The 18,559-nt window shown below is 38.7% G+C and overlaps 1 protein-coding gene across 1 annotated transcript in view; it reads left to right on the top strand.

Annotated features, from left to right (window-relative positions):
- The window catches only part of LOC124788751 (probable sodium/potassium/calcium exchanger CG1090), a 123,309-nt gene that overhangs the window by 92,668 nt on the left and 12,082 nt on the right, over positions 1-18,559 (top strand). Inside the window, exon 9 of the mRNA XM_047256032.1 lies at positions 13,770-13,901. Coding sequence (XP_047111988.1) covers positions 13,770-13,901 — 132 coding nt within the window. The remainder of the gene's footprint in view (positions 1-13,769; positions 13,902-18,559) is intronic.

The following is an 18,559-nucleotide window of genomic DNA, read 5'->3' as shown; positions in this document are numbered from 1 at the left end:
TTCTTCTAAGATAAGTCGTAAGGTCAGTATTGCCTCACGTGTTCCAGTATTTCTACGAAATCCAAACTGATCTTCCCCGAGGTCGGCTTCTACTAGTTTTTCCATATGTCTGTAAAGAATTCGTGTTAGTACTTTGCAGCTGTGGCTTATTAAACTGATAGTTCGGTAATTTTCACATCTGTCAACACCTGCTTTCTTTGGGATTGGAATTATTATATTCTTCTTGAAGTCTGAGGGTATTTCGCCTGTTTCATACATCTTGCTCACCAGATGGTAGAGTTTTGTCAGGAGTGGCTCTCCCAAGGCCGTCAGTAGTTCCAATGGAATGCTGTCTACTCCGGGGGCCTTGTTTCGACTCAGGTCCTTCAGTGCTCTGTTAAACTCTTCACGCAGTATCGTATCTCCCATTTCATCTTCATCTACATCCTCTTCCATTTCCATAATATTGTCCTCAAGTGCATCGCCCTTGTATAGACCCTCTATATACTCCTTCCATCTTTCTGCTTTCCCTTCTTTGCTTAGAACTGGGTTTCCATCTGAGCTCTTGATGTTCATACATGTGGTTCTCTTATCTCCAAAGGTCTCTTTAATTTTCCTGTAGGCAGTATCTATCCTACCCCTAGTGAGATAAGCCACTACATCCTTACATTTGTCCTCTAGCCATCCCTGCTTAGCCATTTTGCACTTCCTGTCGATCTCATTTTTTATGTAATTTTACACAAACCATTATCAGCTCTTTATACACTGGAAAAATGAGGATCTGTCTAATATAGGTATTAGACTTATGCAGAATTTACATTCTTGAATCCAAGTATTCATTAAACTATAGAAGGAATAGCTAATGGTATTCCTTTACTTTGCTTCTGAAAGGTTAGGGTTTCCAATCTTCTGCCTGATCTCCTCTGATAACCTGTTATACGAGGGTGATCCCATAAGTACCCGGCCTGACTGAGAGATGGCAGCCATTGTTGAAAAATCTCTCTGGATTAGAATGTATACAATCTATAAAGCATATGTTTCAAGTTTGAAGACATCACATTGCTTAGTATTTGTTTGACAGCCATCAATAGTGAAAATTGTGAGTGAGCTTGTGAAAATGAAGAAAATTGGTCATCGTTATGTGATACAATTTTATTTTTTTCTGAAAGGCTTGAGTGCAACCAATAATAAAGCTGAGCTACATTCTACTTTGGGAGAGTCTGCTCCTTTCTTGACAACAGTAAAATATTGGGTAGCCAAGTTTAAATGAGGCCGTACGAGCTGCCAAGACGAGCATCACAGTGGTCAACCAAATGAGGTGACCACTCCAGAATAGTAAAGAAAATCCACAAAACGGTACTGGATGATCGTTGACTGAAAGTGCAAGAGCTAGCAGACATAGTAATTTCAAAAAATGCGGTACATTGCATATTAATTTAAAATTTGGACATGAGAAAACTGTGTGCAAGTTTTGTGCCACATTTGCTCACACTCGATCAAAAACAGTGTCATGAAAATGTTTCAGTTGAGTGTTTGGTGAAGTTTTGCAGCAACAAAGTAGATTTTTTGCACCATTTTATAACCATGGAGTCCGCAGCTCATGGTCGTGCGGTAGTGTTCTCGCTTCCCATGCACGGGTTCCCAGGTTCGATTCCCGGCGGAGTCAGGGATTTTCTCTGCCTCGTGATGACTGGGTGTTGTGTGCTGTCCTTAGGTTAGTTAGGTTTAAGTAGTTCTAAGTTCTAGGGGACTGATGACCATAGATGTTAAGTCTCATAGTGCTCAGAGCCGTTTGAACCATTTTTTTTTATAACCATGGATGAATCATGGATCCACTACTTCACTCCTGACACAAAAGAAGAATCAAAGCAATGAACACAAATTGAAGAACCAACTCCAAAGAAGGCAAAGACCATTTCATCTGCAGACGAGGTAATTGCTTCGGGGTTTTGGGTTGCACATGGGATAATTCTCATTGACTACCTTGAAAAAGGGAAAACTATCAATGGTGAGTATTATGGGAAGTTATTGCAACATTTGGGTGAAGAAATCAAGCAAAAACAACTGCATTTTGTCAAGAAGAAAGTGTTGTTTCTTCAGGGCAATGTGCCAGCTCACATGTCCATTATTGCAATGGTCAAAATTAATGAATTAAAGTTTGAATTGCTACCTCATGCACCCTATTCACCAGATTTAGCCCCCCCGGATTATTTTCTGTTCCCAAACTTGCAAAAATGGCTCGGTGCTCGAAGATTTTCAACAAATGAAGACATGATGTTGGCAGTTAATAGTTATTTTGAGAAGTTAGATAGTTCTCATTATAAAAAGGGTATTGAACTTATTGAACATCACTGGGAAAAGTGTATAGAGCTGAAAGGAGATTATGTTGAAAAATAAATATATTTTTTTTCCAAAATTTTTGTGTTTTCTTTTATGGGACCACCCTCATTGACTTTTGCATCATAATATAAAACTCCTTTTAGAACACTACAGGGAGTTGCATAGTCTATATGTAAATTATTTCTACTTCTAGTATTATGGTTTTGAATTGCAGAGTTCATCATAAACTCACTCTTGTTATTAACAACAATAAGTCAGTATGTGTATTGACATGTAGGTGAAAGGATCCTCAGATTCCTGAATAAACCTCTGTAAGATATTTCATTTTCAACTTTTCACACTATTCATATTATACACTTCTGTGAAATAAATACTTTTTTCTCCTTGGTTTCAATGCCCCAGAAGATTACATCTCAGGACAGAACTGAGAGAAAGTACATAAAGTGACCTAGCAATCGACGCATTGAGAGAGACAGGCACAACTGTGCTTCTTACTTACTTCTCAATCTTCTTCTGCTGGTGCCATCTCAGTTTATTTTCCATCTGGATGCTCAGGAACTCCACACAGGGAGCCTCATCCAGTGTGTGCCCATTGATCTCTACTTTTGGTACCTGTAAGTCATTTTATGTGTTTGGAACTGCACAATACGAGTTTTTCTAAGGTTAAGAACTAAGCTGTTGGCTGTGAATCAGTTGTAAGCCTTTTCCAATATTCTCTTTGTTATGTGTGACATGAATATGTTTGCGCCCTTTATGAATATACTTGTCATCAACAAACATTACGGTTTTTGAAGAGTCCTTCAGTCTTCCATAAAAATCATTTATGTGAACCAAGAACAGGAGTGGGCCAAGCACTGTACACACCATAGTTAATATTCCTCACTCTGAATTTAATCTTATTCTTGCCGTATCATTTGTTAACATGCCCCCTGTTTTCTGTTGTTAAGGTGTGACTTCATCTGTGCAAGGAGAAGACAATTAATGCCATTCCATTTTAGTTTTCCTAGTAGAATTTTATGTTCTACACAATCAAATTCCGTGAAGATTATAACTGAAACTTCCTGTCAGATTAAAACTGTGTGTCAGACCAGGACTCAAACTACCGAGTTTGAGTCTCGGTCCAGCACACAGTTTTAGGCTGCCAGGAAGTTTCATACCAGCGCACACCCTGCTGCAGAGTGAAAATTTCATTCAAGATTATAATTAATGCTAATAGGGTTATTTTCCTTGTTGGGTTCTATTAGAATTATGTTTGCAAGATGATATATTGCCTTCTCAGAACAGAAGCCTCTGAAGGAGTCACACTGAGCTGTTCTTAAGAGGTTATTCTCAGAAAGATGGTTCAGTACTCTGTTGTAAGCTACTTTCTCAGAAAAATTTATATATATACAAGGTGCTACCCAAAATTTTTGGGACTGGTGCTGCCATCTGTTGAAAACCTTACCTTTGGACTAATGGTCACCATCACCCTTGAAGTAATTCTCATCAGCACGTACACACCAGTCCTAGCGCTTCTGCCACTGGTCAACTTCTTCCCATTTTTGACCTGTAATTTCTCTCTGGCTAGTTAACTGAGTCATTGTTTATAATTATGTGAAATTTTACTTTTCATTTCTTAATTAAACCTGTTTGATGGGAATACATTATTGCTGCAGTTTCACCATCATAGTCAGATAAACCATTTATTATGGGACTCATATCAATTTTGCTAAATACAGCGGGAATTAGAAATTATCAATTAGAGTTGTGTTGTGTCCTGTTTTTGTTGGAAATGTTGCTGTAGGGTTGAATCAGATTTGGAGTATTCTTTCTAACTGAAGATTGAAAACAGAAAATGTTGTAACTGCCTTCCACAAAATGTGTTTTCAGTGGCAATGTGTTTTCAGTACTCTGTTGCATGTCTACATTTATTCAAAGTGTCAAATCGTGAATAAAACACATCAAACATTCCTTATTTGATGCTGCATTGTCTTTGTGCCATGTGTCTAAGTCCCTTCCATTTAACCTGGGATGGTTTCAAGGTTGGTGGTTAGTGGGCACAGCTCTTTGAGCTGTGACAGAGATTTTTCAATTATAGAGAAATGGGTGAAGGTAGGCAAGGCCTTTCTTCCACAGGATTTACGCAAAATTATTGACTCAGCTAAAGCTATGATCCCATTCCATGTTTCCAATGCATACAACTGACTCCTTTGATTTTTAAAGATACAGCTTAATCATTGTTGTCAGTACAGATCTATAAGATATGCAAGTGCAGTATAATCAAAGTGTCTCAGAGTTATACATCTCAAATAGCTATGTAAAAATTCTTATTCTGAAACAAAAGAATGCAAAAATGTCAATATGTTTAAAAAAAGGAAAGACAATGGCAGATGTATATCATGCATGTTTCATCTGAAAGACCAGCCATTTTTATCAGCTGCAAAAGAGAAAGACCTGTCTACGATGTTGCCATTAATTCCTGGACAGTAGAAGGAGTTTTGCAGGAAACATTGCAATGTCAGATCCCAAGAATGGTGTTGTTTAAGAAATGTAAGCCAATACTGAGAGATTTTTTTCTTAAATTTAATTGTGTAACTCTCTTGTAAAAAATTTAAAAGAAATGAGAAATGATTTTTTTGGCTACAGTTCTAATAATTTTATTACTGCTGTATTTCTTTACTTGAATATCACAAATAAAATGTAGTGTCCCTGCAATAGCAGAAGTTGAAACAAAAACTTTCTTCTTGGCACTTAGAATGAGTCAGTTTTTTGGTATGACATCCAGAACGTCCTTAAGAATATCTTTTTAATTTTTTTGATAAAAATAAATCAAATTGTTTGCATATTATAAATAAGTATAATTTAGTTTCTAACAAAGACTGCTGGATACCAACACACACATGTCTGCAGGAACATTGCATGGTACATTTTAAAAAAACACAGGCACCGCAATATCACCTCGTGGCTAATGTCCATGCTGTGTTTGTAATGTAAAAGATTTAGTTATCCATCACAGTCCCTACTCCATTCCTTCACCCATATTTTGGGGATAGGTGCAGTCATGTATAGTTTTGCTGCCAATGTTGTGTTGCATGATTATCATCATCATCTTCAGGTATTACTGGTTGTTGATTCCTCCAGTTGTGATTATTTTGCCTCTCGTACTAGTACTTGTGCCACTGGTGGTTGGTGTTTGGCATTTACTCAGGCTCATACCTCTGTTCTTGTCATTTTTGCTTGTTACAGTTGTTGCTACAGTTATTGTAACGAATACTGTGTTGTTCACCCTGAGCATCCATTTGATGTTTGTGGCGGGTACGATAGTCACCTGACGTGTGTTATCTATGACCATTACTAGTGCCAGAAACCATCAGATGATTCATGGCTTGACTTGTCCTAGTCTTTATGTCCTCTTGTATCAGGTCAATTGAGTCATAAATTCCTCTGAGTTTGATTCTGATATATGTATTAACTTCTCATGTACATCAATGGGAAATTTCCCCCTTAGGATCTGCAGAATGTCATGATGTGACATTATCTCTCCTCAGTACCACATCTTGTTGGCATATTTTTCAAATTAATGTCTCAGGCTTTATTGATGGATGCTGAAGAGTTCCAGATTGAGCACTTCTTTCCTGAGCCATTCCTGTTACCATTTGACCAATGATTGTCCAGAAATGATCTTTCAAACTCAGCCATATATACAACTATTCTGCTGTCTTGGTAGCACAGATTGCAGCACTTTGTGAATATATCCACTCACAGAATTGATTTTTTGGACATCATTTCATGAGTGCAGTAAAGCACAGCAGAATACACAAATAAATAAATACAAAGAGATGGATACTCTTTTTATCTGGCAGAAAAGTCTGGAACTGCTGGTGCGTCATCAAATCCCCTTCCATGAATACTGATGTACAGTTCAGTGCAGCACCCATCACGTATTGCATTTTGTTGCAACAGATGAGCAGCTGCTCATATTCCCCTCATATGTGTCTGATTTATCGGTGCTTTCAGGTTTGTGTCTTACTGAGTGAGTGCCACGCACAAGCTCTTTAATCATCATCTAATCCCATATTTACTAAGTCAGTCTGCTTGCTAATGGCACCATTACATTGCAGAAAATCTTTTACTTTCTGTTCTTTTATCTTGTTCAGCTCACTTTTTGCTGCATTTGTCAAACCTTCACATTCATTTAAGATGAGTAGCCACCTGAACTATTTTATTGTCGGTTTCTTTTGCAATTCTTTCATCATTTACAAATGTCCACTTTGCAAATTTGGCTGCAAATCACTCGCTTTCCAAATCAGATTGTTCATTTTTTCTGTTCAAGAAATAAGTTACTAACATGTTTGGACAACTGACAAGTGATTTCAGATTGTGATTCGTAAGACTGATTTAGTTCTCCTACCTCATCAGTTAATTTTGTGATAGCTTCAGATAGTCCAGTCTGAGCTTGTTTCAATTCTGTAATTTCAGTAGAGATTTTATCTTGTTTTTCCAACATAGCTTTCTGTTTCGCCATCATAGCACCTGTTTGATTCAATATTTTGGACATTTTCACAAATACAATGGTATAAAAAGTTATTATTTCACTAAACCACATCAATATGTCCTATCATACAGGAGACAGTGTGTTACATTTTTGGAACTAAGAACTTTAATTATTTTTTTCTTTTATCCTTTTTTATACCCTTATACACAATGTGCATACTTCCTTGTTCAGCTAACAATTAGCAACAAAGATCTTTAAGTTGTAAATATTATAATCAATTCTGAAGATGGCAGGCCCTATTTGCTGAACCATCAATTCAGTAAACAATTACCCGACTACTCATAATAAGCACCACATGGAACAGAAATAACAAGGATATGAATGGATAATTCCTGGATGAAAATAATAGTAATAATAATTTGTTAAAGTTCTCACCAATAAATTATTTAATTTATGTAGCAACATCTGCTACAATCATGCTTACAAGTTTATCAATTTAAATGATACAATATGGCTAATTTGGCCTATCTCTACTCAGTATGTCCATTCAGTACAATTACAAGACATGAGCAAATCTGTAGATTGAATATTCAGTACAAAGAAGCCACAGGATAATTGAGGGCCAGGCAGTGATTTAAAATATGCGTCTTAGTGCCTTTGACAGATAGCGTGTACTCAATAACTACTCTGATTCATAACCCAGTGATTGACACTTAGAAAACACTGTAGTACGTAAATAATTAGACTTCAGATTCATTTTCACCAGGAACAGCATGCTCCATGGCCATATTAATGAGATCCAAGCTAGAAGCAAGGGCAGCATCAGTCATAAATTTTTAATCTGTTTGTTGCAGATCGATTTCAGCTACAGTGTAGCTATTTTCACTACAGTTACATGCCATGTGCATTTCTATTTATGATGAGTCATCATGACTTGAATGTAATTGCACTGAAGATAGCTACATAGTAGCTAAATCAGTCTGCAATAAACAGATTAAAAATTTATGACTGATGCTGGACTTCCTCCTATCTTGGATCTAAAATGTTATAGAGTTGCAATTCTCTGTGACAGGTAGAGTGGTCACCAGAGTGCATAAGTGTTCTTATTACCAGGCTTGTTAGAGCATGGGCAGCATCAGATGTTGAGTGATCACTGTGAAAGGTGTGAAGATGCCGTGTACTTGTGTGAGACAGTATTATAAGTATTTGACACCGCCATAAGGCAGGATCGCAATATTGTGCACCAAGCACATCGTAATCCCTTTACATATGCACCTGCAATCTGAGAGCAACATCCTGCATTGTCTGGCACCATCGGTTGTAGATTAACAAACAGTTGCCGGACTAAGAAATTACCGCCCCATGCGTAGGCTGCCGTTAACACCACAACACAAATGACTGTGCTTGGGATGGTGCCATCACCTGGAAGTGTGCCCATGACTGCTTATGAATGACATCACATTGTGTTCAGTGATGAATCGTGGTTCTGCACTACCCTAGATAGCCATCATTGGCGAATATGGTGGTGACGTTGAGAGAGGTCCCATTCTTCCAATGTTTTAGAAAGGCACTGTGGTGTTACTTGTGGCATCATGGTATGAGAAGCCAATTTGTATAGTTTCAGGTTAATGACTGGTAGTGGTTGAGGGAACTCTGATGACACAAGTGTATGCCATGGACATCCTGCATCCTTGTGAGTTACCTCTCAGGCGAAAGTATCATTGTGCTATTTTTTCACAGGGCAATTCTTGTCCACACATAGTGCTTGTCTCTCAGTGTGTGTGTGTGTGTGTGTGTGTGTGTGTGTGTATGTGTGTGTGTGTGTGTGTGTGTGTGTGTGTGTGTGTGTGTTTATCTACAGGGTGTTCCAAAAGTACTTTTGCTATCTTTGGGGACAGGTTCCTTACACGAAAACAAGAAAAAATGCCAAGTAAACATGAGCTCTAAAATGCATATCTTAAGAGCTATGAGCACTTGTTCATCTTTGCTACTGTGAAACACATCTCCTCTATTGAAGAAGTTCATATCTGCTACTGTGAAGCTGAACTCAAACGTTTCAGCAGATTATCAATGTGTTTCTTCCAATTTAATCTCTCATCAATGGACACACCTAAAAATTTGGAATATTCTACCTTAGCTATATGCTTCTGATTAAGGTCTATATTTATTAATGGCGTCATACCATTCCCTGTACGGAACTGTATGTACTGTGTCTTATCAAAATTCAGTGAGAGTCCGTTTACAAGGAACCACTTAGTAATTTTCTGAAAGACAGTATTGACAATTTCATCAGTTAATTCTTGTTTGTCAGGTGTGATTACTATACTTGTATCATCAGCAAAGAGAACTAACTTTGCCTCTTCATGAATATAGAATGGCAAGTCATTAATATATAATAAGAACAACAAAGGACCCAAGACTGACCCTTGTGGAACCCCATGCTTGATAGTTCCCCAGTTTGAGGAATGTGCTGATCTTTGCATGTTACGAGAACTACTTATTTCAACTTTCTGCACTCTTCCAGTTAGGTACGAATTAAACCATTTGTGCACTGTCCCACTCATGCCACAATACTTGAGCTTGTCTAGCAGAATTTCATGATTTACACAATCAAAAGCCTTTGAGAGATCACAAAAAATCCCAATGGGTGGTGTTCGGTTATTCAGATCATTCAAAATTTGACTGGTGAAAGCATATATGGCATTTTCTGTTGAAAAACCTTTCTGGAAACCAAACTGACATTTTGTTAGTACTTCATTTTTACAGATATGTAAAGCTACTCTTGAATACATTACTTTCTCAAAAATTTTGGATAAAGCTGTTAGAAGGGAGATTGGACGGTAATTGTTGACATCAGATCTATCCCCCTTTTTATGCAAAGGTATAACAATAGCATATTTCAGTCTATCAGGGAAAGTGCCCTGTTCCAGAGAGCTATTACACAGGTGGCTGAGAATCTTACTTATCTGTTGAGAACAAGCTTTTAGTATTTTGCTGGAAATGCCATCAATTCCATGTGAGTTTTTGCTTTTAAGCAAGTTTATTATTTTCCTAATTTCAGAGGGAGAAGAGGGTGAGATTTCAATTGTATCAAATTGCATAATTATGGCCTCTTCCATTAACAGCCTAGCATCTTCTAATGAACACCTGGATCCTACTATATCCACAACATTTAGAAAATGATTATTAAAAATATTTTCAACTTCTGACTTGTTGTTCGTAAAGCTTTCATTCAATTTGATGGTAATACTGTCTTCCTCTGCTCTTGGTTGACCTGTTTCTCTTTTAATAATATTCCAAATTGTTTTAATTTTATTATCAGAGTTGCTGATTTCAGACATGATACACATACTCCTGGATTTTTTAATAACTTTTCTTAATATAACACAGTAGTTTTTATAATTTTTGACAGTTTCTGGGTCACTACTCTTTCTTGCGGTCAGATACATTTCCCTTTTCGGTTACAAGATATTTTTATACCCTTAGTAAGCCATGGTTTGTTACAAGGTTTCTTACGAGTATATTTAACTATTTTCTTGGGGAAGCAGTTTTCAAATGCATTTACAAAAATGACATGAAATAAATTATATTTTAAAGTGGCATCAGGTTCACGGTACACCTCATCCCAGTCTAACTGCTGTAGGATTTCCCTGAAATTTGCAATTGTTAAATCGTTGACTGAACGTACTACTTTGGAGGACTGTTTAGTATTGCTGAATGGAGCTATGTCATATATTGTAACTAGCTGTGCACCATGATCAGAAAGACCATTCTCAACAGGCTGAGCATTTATCTGGTTAAACTTATCTTGGTCTATAAAGAAGTTATCTATCAGTGAGCTGCTATCCTTTACCACCCAAGTAGGAAAATCAATAACGGGTGTCAAATTGAAAGAACTGAGTAATACTTCAAGGTCATTTTTCCTATTACCCTCTTTCAGAGAATCTACATTGAAGTCCCCACAAATAATAATTTGCTTCCCCCTGTCTGACAGATAGCACAACAAGGAGTCCAAATTTTTCAGAAATAGATGAAAATTTCCTGATGGGGACCTATATACAGTTACAATTATAAATGTGCCTTTATTTAATTTAAGCTCACAGGCACATGCTTCTATATGTTTCTCTACACAAAACTTTTTTGTTTCTATGCTTTTTGCACAATGATAACTTTTGACATATATGGCAACTCCTCATTTCTCCATATTTTCTCTCATTACATGTGCAGAGAGCTTATATCCACTTACATTTACCTTATCCATATCAGTAACAATGTGATGCTCAGACAGGCATAGTATATCTATTTCATTCTCAGCTTCTAAATCTTCTAAACAAACCAGAAGCTCATCTACTTTATTCTTTAAACTCCCAATATTTTGATGAAATATACTTACATTATTTTTAATTATACTTTTATGAGAACCTTTCCTTATTCTAACATTTGTAGTACTCTCCTGTCTGAGTTTCTCATTGTGCTTAGGCCTAGTTCCTATACCAGTGGTCACATGGTGTTCAGAGAGGCAGATTATGTCAACTGGGTTGGGTGACTTTAATTCGTCAATGCAATTACCTAGGACTGAGATACAACTTGGTGGAGATAAAATTTCTGGTGATTGGCGAAAATTTATAATTGATAGCTGTGATTGGTGATCAAATGTGCTAGAATTGTGCTGTTTAATTTCTTTCCTAAACTGAAGATTTGTTTCAATCCTGACCTCTCGTAGAACTTGACATCTTTCTGTCTTACCTATCCTAAAAAAGGTGCTGCTCCAACACCTGTAACCACTGGTATTTTACCATTCATGGCAGTGCCTCCACCCCTTAAATTCCCTGCTATTACCCCAGCCTGTTTCCCCTTCCCTTTCCTGTTGAGATGTAGGCCATGCCTATAGCAACACAGTTTGGTCCTTTCTGTTCAACAGTAAGCTTACATTGTGAGAAGTGAGGACTATTTTTGATCTTGGTGCTGTATAGTTAACTCTTACTATTCTTTTCAGTCTGTGACCAGTTCTTAACAACAGATTTAATGAGAAAGTGCATTTACTAGTTGGTTAGTGTTTGCATACAAACATTTTTTAACAATTGCTCTCATGAGTTTTGAGAATGTGTACCAGACACCTGATGTTTAACATTGGTCGTACACAGAACAGACAAGAGGTTAGAATGTTGGTGTTGTGACTCGCCGATCATTCAAAGCACCACCATGCAATTACGCACGTCCTCTACGTGCGGTGCTGTCTGCCAGCCATGCAGCAGCTGCACCACCGAAGCGGCCAGCCGAGCAGTGGCCGCTAGACTGGGACTCAGTGCTCATTCGAATGTTAACGTGTGCACATGTCTTGGTTGTCAACTTACTCTGTGACTTATATGTGTTGTGTCATTCTAAAATATATGTGTTCGACTTGACGTTATAACAGTTGGATGTACACGGTGTGCACCTGTGGCCAAACACACATATAGCATGAATTATGATTTGACTATTGTGCTTGGATTTAAAACATGACTGAGTTTAAAAACTCAGGCAATATGTTGATGGATGTTTTGTTATTTCTATCACTTAATGGTCAAAAAGTTTCTAGATTATATGACAGCAGTGTCATAAAGTGAAGTTATCGTGTTACGGTGTTTTACGATAGTGAGAAGCAACCATGCATAAAACTGAACATGAAATACACTGATCAGCCAGAACAGTATGATTGCCGACCTACTATCCAGGTGACAGCAGCATTACCTGGCAAGGAATGACTGCTAGTCACACACATGTATGGTGCATGTAGTATCAGCGAGCGTGCTGTCCATGTGAAGAATAGGGAAGGTGCACAATCTATCTGAGTTTGACCATGGATAGATTGTGATGACCTGGAGGCTCAGCATGAGTATTTCAGAAACTAAATGACGTTTAGGGTGTTTGAGGAGTGTTATAGCGTACATGGCGAAACCAAGGGGAAACCACTTTGAGATATCGTGGGGCTGGGCAGACTCATAAAACAGGTAGTGACCTGTGTTGGAAATAACATCACACTTTAATGCTGGGCAGGAAACAAGTGAGTGTGAGCACACAGTGCACCAAACACTCCTAACAATGGGCCTCTGCAGCTGACAACCCATGCATGTATCAATGTTAACACCACAATATCTGCAACTAGAACTGAAATGGGCATGCAAGCAGCAGCACTGGATGGTGGCACAGTAGTGGAGTGTTGCAGGGTCTGATGAACCTGATACCATCTTCATTACACCAATGGGAGGGTACGAAGCCATCATCTTCCAGGCAAACAGCTTCTTGAGAACTGTATTGTGGGATGGAGACAAGCTGGCAGCGGTTCCATTATGAGCTGGGAAACATTCATGTGTGTATCCATGGGTCCAATGGAGCTCATGCAAATCACCATAATGGCCAGGGAGTACTTTACATTGGTTGCAGACCATGTACACCCCTTCATGACAGTCATGTTTCTCGATGGCAGTGGTGGTTTTCAACAAGATAATGTACCATGTCACGAGGACAGGAGCGTGATGGAGTGGCTCGAGGAACATAATGGCAATTTCCAATTGATGTGCTGGCCCCTCAACTTGCTAGATCTGAACCTGATCGAACACATCTGGGATGTGACTGAACATTATGTCAAAGCTCATCACCCCTCCCTCCCTGGAATTTACGGGAATTAGGTGACTTTTGTGTGTATATGTGATGCCAACTCCCCCAGCAACCTACCATTCCATAATGTGTTGCCGCTGTTACCCATGCCAAGGGCACACATACCAGCTATTAAATAGGTGGTCACAATGTTCTGCTGATCATTATATATCATGCTTGTCTCAGATTTTAAATATATGCAAATCATGCAAGTGATATCAGAATCAGAGGCATATATTGCTAGAGATCTTAGCTAGAACTTCTCTGGAGCAGTTGTTTTCTGCAACCATATTCAAAGACTATGAATGTAGAATACTGAGTTACTTTCTCCTCTCTACAGGGTATGGTGATATGGCAGTTTCAAATGCAGTGGGCAGTAATGTGTTTGATATACTGATCTGTCTTGGGCTTCCATGGTTTATGCAGACTGCAATTATAAATCCAGGTAGCACAGTTAATGTCTATAGCAAAGGTAAGTGTCTAATCTAAAAGTTATGCTATGTAGTAACAAGAATTGAATTAGTGACCCTTTCTATTTAGACTCTCTATCATAGAGTAATTATAATATGAAGACAAGTAGACATGAAATTGAAATAAAAGACAAGGTCTTTCTGTCCTGTTTGTGAAGATAATGCAAGTGGCTTCAAAAGTTCAAGATACATTAATCTTTCAGTGGCCACCTGGAATTTTTCTGTCTTCTCTTTAAAATGTCAATTTTTGTCTACCATTAGTCATATTATATATTTTTATATTTTATTATTGTTTATGATGTTTTAATGTTGGCATTATAGATACAATGTATGAGGGGTGTTCAGAAGAAAAGGTATAAACAACACTGTGGGTGTAATTGAAGTCTTTACAAAAGTAATCAGCAGAGGACTGAGCATAACTATCCCACTGTTTCATGAGCTAAAGGATTTCTTTATCTAAAGGATTTCTCTATCTATCACAGGAGCCAGTCCTCTACTATGTACTTCACTTTGTCATCTGGCTTGAAGAACTTCCGCTGGCCGGAGTGGCTGAGCGGTTAAAGGCGCTTCAGTCTGGAACCGCACGACCGCTACGGTCGCAGGTTCGAATCCTGCCTCGGGCATGGATGTGTGTGATGTCCTTAGGTTAGTTAGGTTTAAGTAGTTCTAAGTTCTAGGGGACTTATGACCACAGCAGTTGAGTCCCATAGTGCTCAGAGCCATTTGATCCATTTGAAGAACTTCCTTTTGGGATGTCTTTTTAGCAGACCAAACAGATGGAAGTTCTAGGGTGACAAGTTCGGGCTGTAGGGAGATGCTCACGCTACGCCCACATGAACCTAGCCATTATACTTTGTGTCACCTTGGAGATGTGAGGACACACATTATCGTGTAATGAAATCCCTCCTTCCACAAGTAGCCATGACTGTTTGCTCTTGACAGACTTGCATGGCTATGGAGTGTCTCACTGTACACCTCATTCATAATGGTTTTTCCGTGCTTGAGGAATTCAATTAGTATTTGGCCTTGGACATTGGTAAGGACAGTGAGCATCACCATGCCTGCTGAAGGCACAGCTTTCAATTTCATAGGAGGAGGTGACAAAGCTACATCCACATCCCTAGATGCCGCACTAGTTTATCCCAAAGTAGTGTAGGCAACTTTTGACTCTCCCATAGTAGCATAGGCAACTTTTGACTGGTTTGGTTGTTTTGACATTTCATAGCTTCTCATTTGAACACTCCTTATACTTCATGATAAGTGCTAGTTATGTACTCAAAACAAACTTACAGTGGGAAGTCCTGGATAGAACAACAATATGGAAAGGATAGACTGCTACTCACCATGTACATTAGGTGTAGAGTTGCTTACGGGCAGAATGAAAAAGACTCGTAAAATATTAAGCTTTCAAACAAAGTCCTTCTTCTGAAATACAAGACACACACACACACACACACTTTCACACATGCATGACTCTTACTTACTCATGGGCAGTCGGGCTCCGTTGCCCAGAGACAGTGGCCACGTTTGTGTGTTTTCTATTTCAAAAGAAGGGCTTTGTGTGAAAGCTTAATATTTTAGCAGCCTCTTTCACTGTCCTGTCTGTGAATCTAACCCTCCTCTATGTGGTGAATAACAACATGTCCTTTCCATATTGTTGTTACTCAGAACAGTGTTACTTTAATTATTTATTAATTTATTTTCAGCCAGCTTATTTTATGTTAGATTCATTATGGCACACATATTAACAGAAATTTTAAATCCAGTACTAACAAATAACTATGACAGTAGTAAGGAACTAAAGCAGAAGAAAAGGACAGTTTAAATTTTGTCATGAAAAGTGGAACAACAAAGACAAATTACAAGCAGGTAGATTTAAACCGAAGTCACTTTGTACATGAGAAAAACGCTGTCAGATGCAGAAAAAGAGGAATGTTATACAACACAATAGATAAACAACATTGGACAAGAGATTTTTTAGATAACTGATAATTTATGAAAAAATATTTTACCAGCGTTCATAGAAAAATCGAATAACAAAACAGAATTAAACACAGAACTGTGCATATGTATTTTGTATAATACATCTCCAAATAACACAGAGAACTGATTATGAGGTCTGCTTTTAAACATTCAAAATGGCAATTAAAGTAGGCCCACAGTTTAGAAAAAGAAGTCCAAAATTTCTTGTTACTTCAGACCTGAGTCTTTTTTTGTAGCTAAATCTTGAAAATGTTTCAAATACAGCAATTAAACAGCATCACATCCTACTTGTTGTTCACTTCATAGCTGTTGCAAGGCAGTCAGAAGCTTCTTCAGTATATGTGATTTCAAGCTTTCTCAGTATAAAACCTTCTCAGGTGATACACTGATGGTGCCATAGTCTTGTTGCAACATTTCAATGAGTATGTTATCCATCATCTACAGGCAAAAAGTCAGGATGTTGAGTTTTGCGTATCTACATAACTGTTGGCTGCTGACCTCTTCTGTTGGTGGACCAGTCACACAGCTCTGGAAGCAGATGCCACACCAGTGGTGGAGATATGCAGTGTGGTCAGTGATAGGGAAACACAAGGTGGCCCCAGTGTGGACATTGAGTCCTAGTGTCTGTCCATTCTGACCACAGATGTCACTGTCTTTGGAACAGATATTTTCGTAAGTGCAGAATCCCACACTGTGCTGAGTTGAAACCCTCTATCCCAGTTTACTAGGTTGTTGTGCAGACCAAGTAACCCAATGTGCCACCCGGACTTCTCTTGAACAAAATTTCCAAGAAGAATGATAGGCTTCTATTCTCTTCTGTCTCCATGGTGATCTTGATGCTGCTCGGAATGCCATTGAGTTGACACAGAAACTCCTGTAGATTTTCTCTGTCATGTGGTCACACTACAAATGTGTCACATACGTATTTGTAGAATGCCTTCAGTTTTATGTGGACAGTATTCAGTGCTACATCATCAAAGCACTCCATATATAGATTAGCCATACCCAGAGCTAAGGGGGAACCCATGGCAACCCCATCTATTTGCTTGTCAAATTTTCCACCAGGTTTGAAATAAGTGGTGGTTAGTACACATCAAAGGAGTTTCAATGTGTTCTCATCAAACTTTCCCTCAAGTAGAGCTGAGGAATCTTCCAGTGACATACAGATGAAAAGTGAATTCACATCAAAGGTGACTTGTAAGTCCTTCTCATCAAAATGTAACTCATGTAGTACTTTCATAAATTCTGTGGAGTTCTTGACTTGGTGTGGGCAGTGACCCACAAGAGGTTTGTGCCAAATGTTTGACTGTCCTGTACGTTGATGGGTTTATAGTCTTCAACACAGACTACAGTGAATCTCCCTCCTTTCATATTTTTGGGACGCCATCTAGTTGTGTTAGTGCTGGCACCCTGGCGTAAAGCCTGCTGATGGTTTTCCTATCCACTCCTGAGCTGTAGAATAGCTCAATGGTCTCATGTGTCACAGATGTTATTGAATCTTTCCCCACTTGTTAAATACCAGATCTTACAGTGAAGTTTCAATCTTTTGCCAGTAGTCTTCTGACTTCAGTAGCCCTGTCACATTGCCTTTATCTGCTGCTAAGACCACTACATCCTTGTTACCACATAGTGCCAGGGGCTCACTGTGTTCTGCTGCCAAAATGTTGTTCTTTAGCATTCTTACTTTCTCAAAGACCCCACATGTCTCCCTTCTCACTTCTTCAGCAGCCTCTGAAGGGAGTCTATGTATGGCTTGCTCATTATTGCTGAGGATGCATGTTTCAGAAACATTCTTGGAACTGGAGCAAATTTTAGGCCTTTTGACAGCACAGAAATTGTTGGCTCATCCAGTTCTCTCTCTGTCAGCTTAGTGATGGTCTTAACATTGCTGACATTGCCTTCCTGCTGTTGAGCCCATGGAAGTTGGAGAAACTAGTCACACTATGTCTTGGTGTCTTTTTTCTGGTAGATCTCCATGCTTGCATAAGTGTGCTATGATTCCATTCTCAGGTATGTGCTAGGAGACTGAAAGCCAGGAACAAGTGGTGAGTGAGCAAAGCTCTTGCATTCTTGTTGAGTTCCAGTCTGATAACACAGCTGAGCTAGCCTGTCATAATATGAATCTTGTCCTTGTCATGTTGATAGGATGCTGTTAGTTAGAAAACTGTGGTATCACTTCCTTATCCCAACAGCACAGCAAGAAGGCCAGTTGCTGAGCAACTCTGCTGCCTTGATTTGAAGTTTTTGTAGCATCTTGTAGCTCCACTGGATATCCTACCCATAGTGGTGTGATGTATGTGATTGCAGCTTTTTTGGCATATTCCAGTGATAATATCTTCTTGAGCGATCAGCCAAGTGGTGGCCGTGTCTTGTCACAATGTTTCAATGAGTTTCATACTCATCATCTTCAGGCGAAGTGTTGGGATGCCGTGTTCTGCATATCTATATTTCCACTGGACCTCCAGAAGTGCTGGTGATGAGGGAATGTGGTGTGGCCAGTGGTGCAGGTAAAGAGAGAGAACTGGATGAGCCAACAATTTCTGTGCTGTCCAAAGGCCTAAACTTTGTTCCAGTTCCAAAAATGTTACCAAAATGTGAATCATTAGCAACATCAAGCAAGCCATATGTGTGCTGTCTTTGGAGGTCACTAAAAAAGTGGCAAGGGAAACTTGCAAGA

This window comes from Schistocerca piceifrons, chromosome 3 (assembly GCF_021461385.2).
Source record: "Schistocerca piceifrons isolate TAMUIC-IGC-003096 chromosome 3, iqSchPice1.1, whole genome shotgun sequence".
NCBI lineage: Eukaryota > Metazoa > Arthropoda > Insecta > Orthoptera > Acrididae > Schistocerca > Schistocerca piceifrons.
Note: the sequence above shows the minus strand (reverse complement) of the source record. Positions and strands in the feature narration are given on the sequence as shown.